Genomic DNA, 15,606 nt, shown 5'->3' with positions numbered 1-15,606 from the left:
TCTCTGTCCCCTTTTCTCTTTGACAGTGAGAGTTTTTAGCGTAGTTCTCAGCTTTAATCTCTACCACTTTGCCTACTCTTTGAGGTCGGTATTCAGAACAGACAGCATGCCACTGGGAACTTATTTTGTCAAGCTCACCCCATTAAAAAAGAATGAGAAAGTAGGATGGAGACACAGGGCAAGTATGTGAGAATCAGAAAGTAAGCAAGAGAGGCAGTGACAGAGAGGGGAAGAGATAAAGAAGGATGACAAGAAAGACAAGAAAGACAAGAGTTAATGAGGCCCCAGAGTTGACACTCACAGAGTCGAAAGCCCTGGTTCTTTGGCTGTTGCTGCTGCTGCTGGAGTGAGGTCTCGCTGTAGACCGTGGTCATGTCTCCCTTCTCACAGCTGTTGTAGCAGCGTCCGCCGCTGCACACCCTGCGACACATCATGGGTGTGAAGACAATCTTAATGCGGTCCAAGCTTGAGGTGAGGTTAGCCCCTGGAAAACATACACACACCTGGGTGAGGAGGAGCAGAAGCAGAGACAGGCTGGAGACGAGCTGCATCCTTCCTCCTTCAGCCTCACTGTGACACACTCCCCACCCGGGCAAAGGGAGGTTTATAAGCGTGCGAGGGTGTGTGCTGACGGCTGGGCAGTGGCACACTGCCGCTGAATGAGCGATGTACCACAGGCCAGCAAATGGGGGAAGAATACTATTAGGTATCGGGCCAGCCTCCAACCGCTTTATCTTCAGCAGAAGGTGTTTTGGATGTGTGTATGTGTGATGGAGACAAAGAGAGCTTGAGTGCAAGTTAACATTGTGTAATGGTGGGAAGCTGTTCAACAGCCGTTGCTGTGGTACTGAGCTAAAAAACAAGAGAAGCTTGAACAGCGCACAGCTGTGTATGCTGGATGGTGGATCAGAGGAATATGAAGTAGTGAAGGGAGAGTAAAAAATTAGGAAAGACAAGATCACATTTCTTTTTGTTGTGGGTAGAGGCGCCAGGGCTCAGTGCCTGTCACGTCAAAGAGGTGACAGGGCAGATTCCCAAAGATATCAAAGCATCAGAACACACACACACACACACACACACACACACACACACTCTTCGCACTCCTCTCCAGCAGATTGTGGAATAGCATAGCACACACATGCTCACACACTGTAAGCAGCTTTTATATCAAACTTCTGTCTGATGTGATACAGAACACAGAAGGGGGATGGGGTGGGTGGACAGTGGGAGAAGGGAAGTGCCGTCAGCGAAGCTGACAGTTCTTTTTCTTGTGGCTAATGTTCCATTCAACGATGACACCATAAATGTGTATGTATGTATGCAGGCCTCTGTGAACTGAGCCAGAATGGGGCATGTTTGTTTTGACGTGGCTCAGGAGAGTGGAAATGTTAAGTATGCATGCAAAGTGATAACAGATCCATGTTTCATGACATTCATTTCACAGTGTGTATTAGATATGTGTTTTGTTCTTACCTGCTGGTAACAATGCATTGTTGAACTGCCCGTGCAGCTGGCTGTCACTGTTAGGCCTGTGAGTGTTAAAGTGCCTGTTGCTATGCCCATTTCTCTGTCCCTGCCAGTTCCTGTGCTCACTGCCGTGACTGTTAGCATAGCCACTGGGTAGAGCGTTGGAGGTTATAGGCCCAGAGGATGATGGATAACGTTTCACAGTGCGGGAGGTCCCAGTCTGCTGAGGGGAGGAGTCAGGGGGTCCCCGTCTCACTTGGGTCCTGCCATTCATATCATCACAAGACCATAAACATATGACCTCAGACAAACGTTAATGTCCCACACATATATACACTCACAAAGAAACACCCATCAGAAAATGTACAGTATGTGCATCACCGTGAAATCCATTTAAACTTGGTCAGTGTGTGTGACAGAAAATAATATTCCTGAGAGACAAACATGCCGCCTTAGGTCATAGCTTTGCTTAATTGATTTTAAAGATGAGACACAACAATTTGGAAATAATTTTGTTTTAATCAAATTAATAATACCATATCATTCTTTAAGCACATAAGATGTCTCAACTGACATCTGCTGTAAGTCACAGAGCAGTGAGCCTCACTAATTAAGGAAAAGATTCTGTTTGACATTAAAGACATTTCGCAAGAGAAGATTTTTCATCGCTGATTAACAAAAAATAAAGGATCGAGCCACCAAAGGGAAAAAGTCTCACAGGTCCCAGTTTGTGTGTGTGACTTTGTGGCTGGTCTTTTGCCTCGGAGAAAGTGTTTGACTAAACACATTGGATCTTTCCATCAGGACTACAAAACCTTTCCATCACCCATTGTGTCTGCCTTACTAGATTATGAACTCTCTGTTTTGTCTGACTGTGGCATCAAGGGAGCAACATCCTGCGTGTTGCACTGGGCTGGAGGAAGTATTAAAACTAGGGTCGAAGAACAAAGCTTGTCCAGGGCTGCGAGGGGCACGTTTTTTACCGGTGAGCATTTGATTTGGGTCAATTACTGAGCCTGTGTTGCACGACCTGGAAGCTGAGCTCATGTGAGCAACCTGGGGGGAGGCGCGTGCCTCTCAGACAGACAGGCAGATGGGCCTAGGGGTGATAGAAAGCTTGGGGAGTGCTGGGATTCAGCCCTACAAAAAACATCTGGATCCCACTGAACTGCCCAGACAAAGAGTCAGCAGAGCAAGACAAAGATGAACCACGTCGGGTAGATCAGAAGAACAGTTCTACAAAGCACACCTGTGGCCCTGTAAGGTAATTGAGGCTGTAATCAAACCTCAAATGAGGATATAAACCATGCATTAACATTTATTACATGTGGTTTTTAGCCACACACCACGTATTTAGACACTGAATCAGCTATGTAGACCCACAGACGCACAATGATAATAAGGCAAATAAACACACATGTGCATGCTGCACAAAAACACATACGTGTACACCCACACACTTGCATACACCCACACACACATACACACACACACACACACACACACACACACACACACACACACATACGTACTCCTTGTCACAGCTGTGCCAGATGTAGCGCAAGCCTAAGCATGTCTCTTTATTCACAAACCACATTCCTGCTGCCAAGGGATCAGGACACTAAATGAAAAGGAGGCAAACATTTGATAATGGTCTCTCACGTCATCTTTTCGAAAAAGACAGCACCTATAGCTGACAGCTGCTGACCCAGATCATGAATCTGCAAGGGCGTGTCCCGGATGGGATGTGACGAGGGGGGAAACAAGAGGTGCTAGTGTCAAAGTGGTAAGGACTTACAGGAGGTGGCTAACCCAGCTACACCGTCCACTCCAGATAATGATTGGGTTTTTCCATCGCTAAAAGTGACACCTGGCCTGCGAGCATCCTGCCTCACTTCCTAGGCTTAACCAGATGTTGCTCTTTCTGTCTCTCTGACTTTCAACGGCAAAGTGACTTCCTCCCATCATGAGCTCACCACTGCCCTCTCTTCCTGCAGATCAGGAGGCAGCAAAAGGGCAAGCACGACTCACTCGTTTGCATGTTTTGATGTCATCATTAGGAACTTCAAGGCTACGGAGATCCAAGGAGGAACCATTCACCCGCCTAGTTTTGGGTGACTTGAAAGCAATTTTGAAAACCTCTGCCAAGATTAAATGGAACAAGATTTGAACAGACAGATGGACCAAAAATGTTTAGGTATCCAGTTTTAATTAAATCAATGATGGCGCTGATAAGAGAGCTGCTGAATGAGAATATGGTACAAAGACCGAATTGAGGCAAATAAAAATAGCTTTGAAAAATATATTGAATTTAAAAAGAAATTCCTTCATTCAATCTTCAAATGTAACTCTCGGAAAGCCATTTCCAAAAATTTTGAACGGTTCTTTTGATTAAACACATTAGCAACAGCCTAAGAAAAAGCATAATAGTCACATATTGAAATCATGAGGCCAAATCATTTGGCCATTTTGATTACATTTTGGAGATTTACTTGCATACAGTGTGAGGCTTAACTGGGTCTAGTACATGACATGTATTACTTTCGTGATCAGAACATGTGCTCAATAATTACATTCAAAGAGAAACAATCCATTTTTATACATTTATAAGTCTCAGTCCAAACGCTTGATCAAAGCACCAGTTTATATGTGATAGCAAAGGAGGCCTCAAATTAAGACATAAAGCCATTGGCGCTGTCCACCTCCACTCATTATCACTCATTTTACATGTACAGAAAGCAGTTAGAGCCAAACCTCATCACATTTGAGGAAATTACAAATCACAGTGATGGCCAAGACTCTACATTTTGCATGAAACAACTGTACGGCTTCCAATGCGTTTCAAAAGTATTACTTGGCACTCAGTTGCTACTTATCTTTGAACTCATCGGGGCATTACGACATGTGAGTATTAGCTCTCATGAAGGCATGACAGGCAGCATGAAGGACAGCTCCAGCCGCACCTCTTGACCCAGATGAGTTGGAGAAAAGGCAGTTTTGGAGTACAAACTTCTCACAGTCTAGCCAGGACCAAGAACTGGAGGACAGTCAAAAAGGCTGCAAACCCTCTGATCTCTGAGCTTCGCTGATGCTCTGCATAAAAACGCGATAACTTACACTGCCAAGCAACATGCTAGGTGTACTTTGAAGTTTTGATGAGAGTGTGTTGGGCGGAAGAGGAGAGTTACGTGGAGAAATTCGTTTGAGTTAGGTGGCTTTGTTTAAGTGCCAGAAAAGCGCCGGTGCAGGGGCTTGGAAAACACCTCTTCCCATCATCCCGTGGTGACTGTGTTGTTTCTGGGAGATGCCCACTGGGAAATGGGAGCCTCTTAGATAGACAGGGACATTTTGGATTTATCTGATGATCCTGTTCACCCAAAACATTCACTCTCACACACGTAGTGACCCAGATCCTCAGGAACTGTTTACATCGTAAACCATCGCCGCAGCCCACTCTGCGTTACGAGGCCAGGACAATGTTTATGTGAAGCGCTGCACAGTAACGTATGGGCCACAGCTGATTCATTCACTAACAGTTCAGTCTCTGAGGTTCATCCATTAAAAAAAAATTCCCCCTGGGATTATTAAAGTATTTTTGATTCTGATTCTGATTCTGATTTTCTTCCCTCCTTATGAATCTCCATGTTTTCAAATCAAATTAAGCATATTTGTCAGTTAGAACTAATGTATTTCAGACAGAGAGCTGAGTTTTTAGGATGCCAAGTAGGTTGGAAAGGATTGTGATATTAAATGGTTTTTCACCAGCACTCTAAGGACTTGAAGCTCAACACAAGTCTACCTTGGCAAAGCTCATTTTTCATTTTGATTTGTTTGAGAATACCAAAGTCTGAACCCACATCTAATGGCTCGGATTGTTGGCTTACGGCAGCTAATGCAGAAAATAGATTGATATGAAGAGCTCATCTGGTTGTTGGATGGAGCCATTTGTCTAAACAAGACCGTCTGACAGCAGGCAGAGGTGTCTGGCATGAGTCTGGGTCACACCACACATCCCGAAAGCTCCCAGTCTTGTCACTTTGTCCTATCTTAGTTCTCTTTGTGTTGGACTGGACAAGACCTTCAGCGTGACGAGTGGCAAACCTCTGGAACCATCAGTAGGTTTACGACCAATCAGTACAAGAGTCGCTCTATCCTGCCGAGGAAAATCGAGTCATTATTCTTTTTATTTAAACAAAATGTTTAATGGTTCCATTTACCTCTTCCAATGCAGAGCGTCAGCCAAAACCCCATATTACATAAGAACTACACATAATTAGGGCAATTTAAAGGCTACTTGGTAAATTGGAAAGTAAATGACGGTCATCAAAGACCAAGTGTAAATCACAGTTTACACACATTCATCTCATTCAGAGAAAGCATTAAAGACCATTGTTCATTTTAAAGCTTGTGCTTGGACGTGCAGTCAGTTTAACTGGAGGGAACGGCAGGAATTGAAAAAAAAAATACAACAGGAGCTGAAACAATGGAAGCGTTGTACTGCTCAACCAAGGCAAACACCGTTGGCAATAAAGGAAGAGGAGATCTACTGTATGAGTGTATTTGCAACATGCACTTTTGCAGTCAAAGAGAGAGGCCTGTGAGCTGTAGAGAGCACTGTGTAAGAAGTCCAAACTGTTTTTTGGATGCAACAAAGCATATTTGCCCTATTCCAAAGCTTTAAAGTGTCCCCTACCAAGTGGCAAAGCAACAGTCAAGAGATTAAGAATTAACCACGCAGTCACGCAAGACTTTTGCCTGGGTCCAGACCTTGGAATCTGCCCACTTCAGGTGACTCATTCTTCTGCTATCATGAGATGAAATAGTGGTTTCTCGATTGAAAAGTAATCGATCCAATGAGCGCCGCAGGGGGACTATCAATTTAGCTAATCGGCACCTCAGGTAGTCCTCAAGGTGTTGTCAAGATATCTCAATATTGCCTGACATCATAGTTTCTATTTCCTTTGCGTTGTTAAACAGACTTAAAATTATGTTAGATTCAGGCAGAGGCATTGATCTCTAGTCAGGGAAATTCGAATCCCCCTCCCTTACGGACATCTGTTAGAGCGGAGGCAATGTCAGACTGAAGATAGAAACAGTGTTACGACAATTCTGTCAGGCAACAAAGACTTTCCAAAAATACTATATTTTTGAGAAGAGGCACTGTTAAACTGAGAAATAGACAGAGATTATTTTTTGCTGCTCTTGAGACTTTCAAGAGAGAGAGAGAGATGTTTTTTCTGCAAAAAGTTCAACAACAGATGGTGCTCCACATTTCACAGACTAAAGCTTGCAGACAAGGAAGGAGAGTGCAGACTGTTGAAACTAGTCCCAGGAGACGTTATTCAAGAATATTAGCAAAGACATACACACTTGACTCTTGCTCATGTTTTGCTATTCAAAGCCCAAAAGTGTTATGAATCTCTGTGACGTCCAAGACGTTAACTATGATGTAGCGAGAAAACATTCCAGATTAGCAGCAAAGATAGGATCATAGGTTGACTGGGATTCCTGTTCCAAGTATGACTTGTTTGCTTCAGAATTTGATTTGGAAAAAAATCAGCTTTTATATCTGACATTTGATGAGAAACTGGTTAGTAAATGGATATTTTAAGTCTATTGTGTTCTTACTTGGAGAGTGCAGAGTTGTTTTCCCATGTTTGATCTAGCTCTCAGGGCCCACAGGCAAAGAGGGGGAAAGTTTAATTCAGAATTTGGTCAGTCTTAACAGCCTTGGTGTATTTTAGGAGGTGAAAGAAGTCTTTGCGGGTTTAGAAATAATTAATCCTTTCTTACCCACCCAGTCAGTGCATCAAGCCATATGCACCATCAGTGGTCAAAACCCACTGTGGTCATACATCTCATTCCTCAGGCTTTATGCAGAGCGGCCTTATGCATTCATCATTCGCCACTGAGGTCCCTGTATGTTTCTTTCAATAAAATCCTGAGGTTTTGAACCTTAGCTTGCACCAATAAATATAATATCCAACCCCAAGGGCATTTTCATTATGCTGTTGTTGTGCGTTCCTCATAGCAACAAGGTCATGCAATGGCATGGTGGTGAAGTTTGTGTTTGTTGGGAGCTCAAAAATAACTCAACAGCAGCCTCTGTCACATTAAAGTCACCCTAAATTACAGCTTTTTGTGAATGTTTAATCTCGGGTAGTAAATGTTTTAATCTCCACTGGCTACTCTCACTTTTTTTTTTTTATGTCCAAGATAATCGAGAAGCTTGCACGTCAACTCACTGTTTTAAAATAATAGTCTGACATATCAGGAAATACACTTAGAGGGGAACATTGATATCAAGCAAATTAGCTTATTTCCCAAAAAGTTGAACTTTTTCTTTAAAGAGCTTGCATTATAATATACTATATACGTACAATATATGTGCCTTACAGTACAATCTCTACTGGGACCCAAATATGTGCTCAAACCTAACTATGATTAAACATAGGAATCATATGCTTAAAAAAATACTGCAAGGAATCACAAGAGCAGCAATGAATGAGTGAAGTAATATAATAAATATGTCTGCGCAAAAAACAAAACAGATTGTATTCTTGGATACATGAATAATGAATGAATAATGTCATTTCCAATACTTAGTGAATAGTCAGAATACACAAAAAAAATACAAAATGATGACATTTTGATGGAAAGCTCAATAGAAATGTAATTTAACACTGCCTGTAGTGCCAGTAGTCCAATGTGTCCCATACTACACTGGGAATAACAGGAAAACACCTAGTCACAGAAACATGTGCAGCGCTTTAACGATAAGCTCCTTTCTCCTGAAACAAGGACATGTTCTTCTCATATATGTGGCTGCATAAGGCCAAACATCAGTGAGCAATTAAAGCCCAGCCTCTCATTGATAACATCTCTAGTCATTAAGACTTGGATAATTGTGGGTCCTGGCAGAATATTTCCCCTTGTGAAAATCTGGGAGTGTCTGAGGGCTTATCTCACCAGCCACTGAGGCTGGATTAAATCATGTTCTCTCTGTCTGGACGGCCTTCCAGGAATCCCGCTAGTAGCAGCCAGAGCCCTAGGGTTGGATTGATTCAGCAAGATTTTTTTTCTCTCCTCCCAGGGGATGAGGCTTATATTAGAACAACAACTGGGCTGAGCACAGAATTGAAAGCAGCAAAGGTTCTTGAGTAAATTTATTTAGCATAGACTATTATTTGGATCGGCAAAAGTGCTACACAGACAGATGAGGAGGTGAAGTTCCATTTAATTTAGTAGTATAAGTATAATAACTTCCCCTACCGCCTGCATGAAAATAGATTTTCTATAAATTTGACCTCATTGAGGTTTTCAGACACGACGTGATCAAAACATATGACTGCTGCCGTGTACTCAATCACAGGCCAAAAGCTGTGAAATAAACAGTTTCCCTTACATACCCAGGGGGCCAGCAGCAGTGCCAACCTGTCTGTTTTCACCTCAGCATTTATCATGTGGGGTTTTCAAGCTCTAAGAAATCCAGAAAGGCCTAATTCTGGATGGAAGCAAAGTAGTGTGGTTGATGCGGTTCAGGAGCCAGAATCAAAATACCTTGAGACATGGTGAGCTGAGAGGTTATTCAATACTCTCCAGTTTATTGTAGTTGCTCTGATCATTCACTTAGACTGACTTAGACTATGCCTACGCTGGTGAGTGTTACTTGTCAGACTGTTCTGACAATAAGCCAAAGAGGGCTTCCAACAAGAGACGTGATTGAGTGAATCTTTGAACAGACCTGTAACACAGGTTCAAAAAGCAATAAAAAGAGGTTCACAGAGAACATGGGGGGAAACTGCAGACATGAGGAAGGCCAACACAAATTTGAGTTTTTGTGTCTGGATATGAAAGACCAAATTCATGTGTGTGAGTCATGTGTTTGTCCCTTTTTGAGGTCTTCTCTGCTCAGCCCCATAGGGAACCTACATCCTGACAACTGACTGGATTAATTGATTTCATGCACAGTCATGCTGCATATTCATGCTTTCAACACCATGCCCCATATCTGGGAGATGAACCTGATTGATGCTCTCTCCATCTGCCTCAGCTCCGGAGGAGGAGGCTGGAGTGCATTCTGGGATAGGCGCCCCTATGCGTTACTATGTGTCCCTCCGACAGCTGCATCTGCACAGGCCTGCCTGATGAGGAGGATTTGGCTGGAGACGCCGAGCCCGCTGGCACTGCAGCCCAGAGAGTGTGTTTAGGATGGGGCATTGGGGAGTTAGGATGAGGAGAGAGAAAGACATATCTGTCCCACGCTGAGAGCTGAGTTCTCTATGGTCCTTTGTTCCCTCTGGCCTAGCAGGAAGCCAAAGACTCATGGGACTCGTTTGGCTCTGTGTTTGTAAAAAGAAACACACCAACTTTTCCTGGCCTTGCTCGGTCAATATTGCTGTGTGTTAAGCTTGATCACATTAAAAAAATCTCCAGTACATTTAGACACCAATATTACAAAACATATGCTGAATCAATCTTGGTTCATTGAATAGCATCATATATGCAAAATTATCATCAAAAGATTCCCCCTGCCTTTTGTAGCATGTGGAGAGTTCACCTGAGGACAGGGTTGCCTTCACAGCTCAGTCTGCATTTTGTTGACCCACGGTAGCACAGAGGTAAACAATGCAACCCTGTGACAGAGGATGTCAAGCCTTGTTCCGGAAAGCCCTATCCCATTCATATCATAAGTTAAATTGCACCAGGGATCAGGGTCAGGGCAAAGGTAAAGCACCAACACACCACACATACAGGCCTGCAATCCACAAGCAGAAAGCCAGTTAACCTGACCCTGTTCAAGTTCATTCCCCGCCTACCCAAGCAGGAACACAGATCACAGCTCGAGACTCTCATATGCCTGGTTTAGAAGCGAGATAGAGCCCTATTCAGGAGACAGCAGCACATACAACCTGTGGGAATTAGCCCGCACTTTAACCCTCTTCTATACTTCAGCCCAACTCCCCATCTGCAGGCCTCTTCTGTTTTGGCAGCATCCGAAAAGAGAAACAAGAGGATGATTCTGGACACATCCTCTTTGAGTAGCAAAGCAGACTGCCAGGTGGTACAACAGGAAAACTTTCCCAGGCTGAATGTTTAGATATATATTTTAGTCTTAAGAACACACATATCTGATCAAAGTCAAAAGCATCTAAAGTACTATGATATGGAAGGCTACTGTGGGATTTGTGCTACTCTTTAAATTTATTATCCTCTCAAATGAGCTATAAGAATCTTGTTGAGTGAATTTCCACTCCTGCCTTTCAACGTTGCCTATCGTATTTTATTTAAGCTCTGTAACATTTGATACCTCAGATTCTTCAGTGATCATTACTACCAAAAACATCAGTTGACGATACTAAAACAATATTTCTCTACAGGTGCTGAGGTCACCTCAAAGATTTTGACAGTGGCTCCCGTCAGCGCTGGTGGTGTGGTTTGTCTGGAGAAGGAGTGAAAGCAACCAGTGATCCATGATTAACATGGAGAACTCCCACTATGACCACAGTTTCCTCTGAGAAACGGCTGTGTGGCTCTGTGCAAAGCCCTGAGTCAACATGCCACATAACCGCGGGCCTTCTTAGTCAACAGGCAGACTGTGGAGCTGATATAAGCATAACAGTTAATGCAGAGAAAGCCGTATGCATCACCCACTTAAGGATCATTCTGCTCCAAGTCACTGGGTATTTTTGTTTTTCTTCAACATCTCAATATGGGTGTGACAAATTTGTCATCATCCCTGAAGCAAATAGCACTTTGCTTTTTTTTTTAATGTGTACAGAGTAATTACTTTAATGGGCCGAGACATTCAATCAATCAATCAAAAATGTATTTCTATAGCACTTTTCATGCACAGCAAAGGCAACGCAAAGTGCTTCACAGTAAAAAAAGAAAACCTGTCACTGGTTGCATTGAAGTTGCATTTAAATCGACTCTCTGCCTGATACCAGTGCTCCCTTTTCGCCAAATTCAAATTTTGTATACATCGCTGTGTGGAATTCATTGGATTCATATTAACTCAATATTATTACTGTTTTCCAGTTGTAACATCCAACTGAGGGACGGTTTACATTGGCTTCTGTTAATGATGCCATTCCATTACATCAAATACTTGTGAGGAATACAACCTTTGTTACCTTTCACGGCAGATGGGTTGTTGCAACATCACAAGTTCACTAAGAATCGTGGGATCACAAGTTCACACATATCGGAACCTTCAGCAGTCCAATCAGACCAATCAGCGTCCTGTGAAGAGCTACTGGCAGCTTTGGCAGTGGTTAAGGTGTGTGTGTTCATTCAAAACAACAAAGAGGTTTGCGTATATACCACAATAGCATAATTTATATCAGAACTGGAGAGTATTTCTTCATTAAAAGAAGAGCAAGGAACAACACTGAAGGCTGTTCTTGACCGGAAAGATGTTTTTGCTGTTCTCCTGACTGACTTCAACAAGAGTTTGATAGATGGATGGTTCATCCAATCATCTGCCAGGTATTGTCATGTTTCCGATAACGCCTTCTCAGATTGTGTTGTCTAAGAAACCAGCTGACGGATCAGGTTACCACCTTTGTGTCTTAACAAAACTTAAATAATAACTATAACTGCAAATTCTACTCAAAACTAGATAATTATCTCCATAATACATTCCTCATGGTGGTGAAGAATAATTCAGTATATCCTGCAGTTATCAACATCTACCATGTATGTTTAGGCTCTAGTACAAAAGACTTAACTGTATGCAGTATCACCATACAGCTCTGTCATCCAGGTAGCTACTGCCAGCTGACCTAAGTGTGATTAAGTAACAGAGACCTGAGAGAGATGACCTTTGGAGGGACAACCTGCTTACTGAACACACATCCTGCTCTACCCTGCTCTGTTTCCTGCAGAGGACTGATGTCAGAGAAGGGTGGGGGTATTGAGTTGATATGAAGGACTCATAGGAGGTGCTGAATACGTCCTCTGTGTGTTATCACAGTTCCAGCTTAGCCAGGAGTTTTCACCACTGGCCCTGACCTTCATACTGGGGGCTGACAGACTAGCTGTGATCTACAGGATCTCGTGCTGACAGGGACAAGCCTTTCACTACTGCTGAGCACAGTGCTCACAGGAAACGCTGGTTTATAGTGAAACACATTTGGTCAGAGAAGGAAACAGATATTTGTTTGCCAGCTGCATATAGGATGTACCCATTTTAAATTTTACAGCTTTAATCCCACAGAACAGGCAGCTGGGACATTTGGGACACAGTTGAAATGGTCAGAGGAGAGGTGGATGACTCCAGACAGGAATACAAGAACAAGGAGTAGGGTATGAAGTTGCATTCCCATGTCCCAGAATCCCACTGAACAGAAGGCTCCTCATATGTTTTGTCCATCCAAACAAGACTTTCTAGTCTGTCGGTCATAAATGTGCTAGATTAATTCAGTGGGACGATTCAGCAAACATTATTCCCTAAAATAACATTTCAGGAGGCAGCTGTGCCCACAGAGGACTGACAACATGGCAGTCATCATTAGATTGCGACAGAGAGGAATTCCATGTGTGGTGGACAGATTTGTTCCCATGAAAATGGTTTTGCATTCTGTTTGAACATTGACACTAAAGGAGGCTGCTAGCTTAGCTTTTAGCTTGGGCAGGATACCTTCACGACGTCTTAATGTTTGACTCCAATGGCCTTGTCCATTTTAGAAGAACTGTTTCCACATTTTTGGTAAGGCACTTTTAAAGTCTATTATAGGGTTTTAAATGTGTTAATCGTTTTTATTGCCAATGGGTGAACAGGTCGTTAGGCAACTTAAAAATTGAGACCTTCACTGACGTTCTCAGTTGCCTATAACAGCCTGTGGACTGACTCCTATTTGAAAGATGTCACTAATAAAAAAGGGTTTTCTGAACGTTACAAAGCGAACATTTAAATAAGACTTATTTTGGTGCGACATTGGGTGAGTGTTAAAAAATATAGTTACTATAAGACCTGAAGTTTATAACGATATGCTGCATTGGAAGATGTTTAAAACCCTATTGAAAAAAGCATGCCAAATGGAAGTCAGCTACTTCAATCAAATGTTAACACAACAAGTCTTTTACTGGTAGCCATGGACACAAATTGAAAATGTTGAAATCCCCCTTATTTGGTTATTAAGTGCATACTTCAGTAAAATCACTTTCCCTCTGACAGAGTAACCACACCACAAAATCGCTTTTGGTTGCTCAATGCCTTATCTTAAAAGTCTGGTTTCTAGCCACATAAGATTGAGGTGCTGGCCTGCTGAAAATTGAGTTAAGCATCATCTACACTGAGATGTTGACAAACCTCTTAAAATCGACCGCAGACACTACACTTTCCTTGTCTGCCGCCTGCTGACATGTGCAGACAGTGGGGTTTCATAGCTGTGAACAGTGGGAAGTAAGGCCAAGCAGCAGGACTGAACAGCAGAGATTCAACTGATTTTCAACTATATACTGGCAACTTTACCTTGCTCAGTTGAACAGATGCATTTGTCTCTCTAATTGATGTTTTGTCTTATTATCATTATTTTTGTTCTCTCCCTCCTTGTCTGTCTCATTCCTTCTCCACACTATTTCTTGTTCTTGGCGCCACTTGACAGACTGGGTCAGTAACAGGGTGCTGCTGACATAACAAGCCAAGTACGCTCCAAGAAAGACATATATAGTACCTCACACCTTCTCAAGTAAAGAAAAATGAAAGGACACTGGCTGGGTGCTGCATGTACATTGTGGCCTTTGCTCCCTCAGTATATTAGTGGGGACAAGACCAACATGATCTATCTGTCTGTCCTCCCCGCTCCTCTTCTTACTCCTTAATTGAGTTTTGGCACTGGTGTTGTCTCTCTATCTGAACTTCACTCTCTGTGACCTCACATTGTTCGTGCTTTCCTGGCTTTGGAAATAGTGGAACCTCAGACTGATATTTGAAACCAGGACTTGCATCCACTTCTCCAGGGGGAACGCTGTTCCACCCCTAAAAAGATCATTCTGGGCCGAGACAATGCAGAAAATGTTATGGTAGTCACGAGGGCTGAGTTTTAAAGCACTCAAATAGCCTCCTGGAAGTGCCAATGAATGTGAGTCAAGTATTGAAATAATTATTTGACTAATATTTAAAGGAATTATTTTGGCAGGAGCTTTTATTTTGTCCTGAAAATTTCCGAAAAAATCTGTTGGTCAAAAGAACAAATAATTCGATTAGTCTGAACTGCATGCTTGGAAGTTTTGCACTCCACCAAAGGTGAATGGCTCATCTTGAACTTAACAGCACCTCTTAGTCATGAAAAGATACACACAGTCATAGTAGGGGCATTTGTGACTCAGAAACACTGTCTGCCTCACAAGGTTGAACCTGCAGCTTTGCCTCTCTTTCGATTTGTCCCAGATCTGTGACTCAGGACACAAACATTTCCTGTGAGTCAGGAACAAAGACAACATATGCATAGCAACTGTGCAGTCCTCAAAGGTCTTGTATCGATTAGAAGATTTACTAGGAGTCCAAGATAATCGTTTTAGGAAGGGGGGTGTACAAAAACTCTTTGATGAACCATCTGCTAAAACATTTAGTAGAGTTTCATTGAGCTACCAGAAACATGTGGATTGCTCAGCCAGTGTAACTTCATGACACCAGCAAAAGCACAAGATGACAATTAGCACAAAGAATACCATAAATGTCAAATGCAATTGAGAATGTTTAAGTGGTTTGGTGGAGAGAAATTACTCATAAGAAAAACTGGTGAATGATGACATCAGTGCCCAAACAAATTAGAATTAGAAAAGCACTGGGCCTGAATCCAAAACTGAGCACAGTTTGACAAGATAAGTCTGAACCTGTAAGCAATAAGGATCCATCAATATTCTTCCCAGAAACAATTATTCCTTTTCAATGTCCTTGATCCTTGAAGAATATAGTTCTTGCCATGCTAAAGCAATTCATCAAACCAAAAAATGTATTTCCAACGAGATCGGAACTTAAACAATCAGACGTTCAAGCCAAGAAACTATTAGGCCTGTCTGATTAGCAGTCTTTGGAGAGTTCGCTGAAAGAGGCCTTCGTCTGAATAATTATTAGTTGGATACATTATAGTCACAGTTATTCCAATAAATCAAGGAACAAAGTGAAAGCCT

General features: G+C 42.5%; 1 protein-coding gene across 1 annotated transcript in view; it reads right to left on the bottom strand.

The window, feature by feature from the left end:
- The window catches only part of LOC310954663 (latent-transforming growth factor beta-binding protein 2-like), an 83,422-nt gene that overhangs the window by 49,044 nt on the left and 18,772 nt on the right, over positions 1–15,606 (bottom strand). Inside the window, exons 4-5 of the mRNA XM_083924266.1 lie at positions 1,474–1,730; positions 302–484 (exon numbers count right to left, since the gene is read on the bottom strand). Of these exons, the coding sequence (XP_083780392.1) occupies positions 302–484; positions 1,474–1,730 (440 nt within the window). The remainder of the gene's footprint in view (positions 1–301; positions 485–1,473; positions 1,731–15,606) is intronic.

The sequence above is a fragment of the Echiichthys vipera genome (genome assembly GCF_963691815.1).
Source record: "Echiichthys vipera genome assembly, chromosome: 12".
In the NCBI taxonomy this organism is placed as follows: Eukaryota; Metazoa; Chordata; class Actinopteri; order Perciformes; family Trachinidae; genus Echiichthys; species Echiichthys vipera.
Note: the sequence above shows the minus strand (reverse complement) of the source record. Positions and strands in the feature narration are given on the sequence as shown.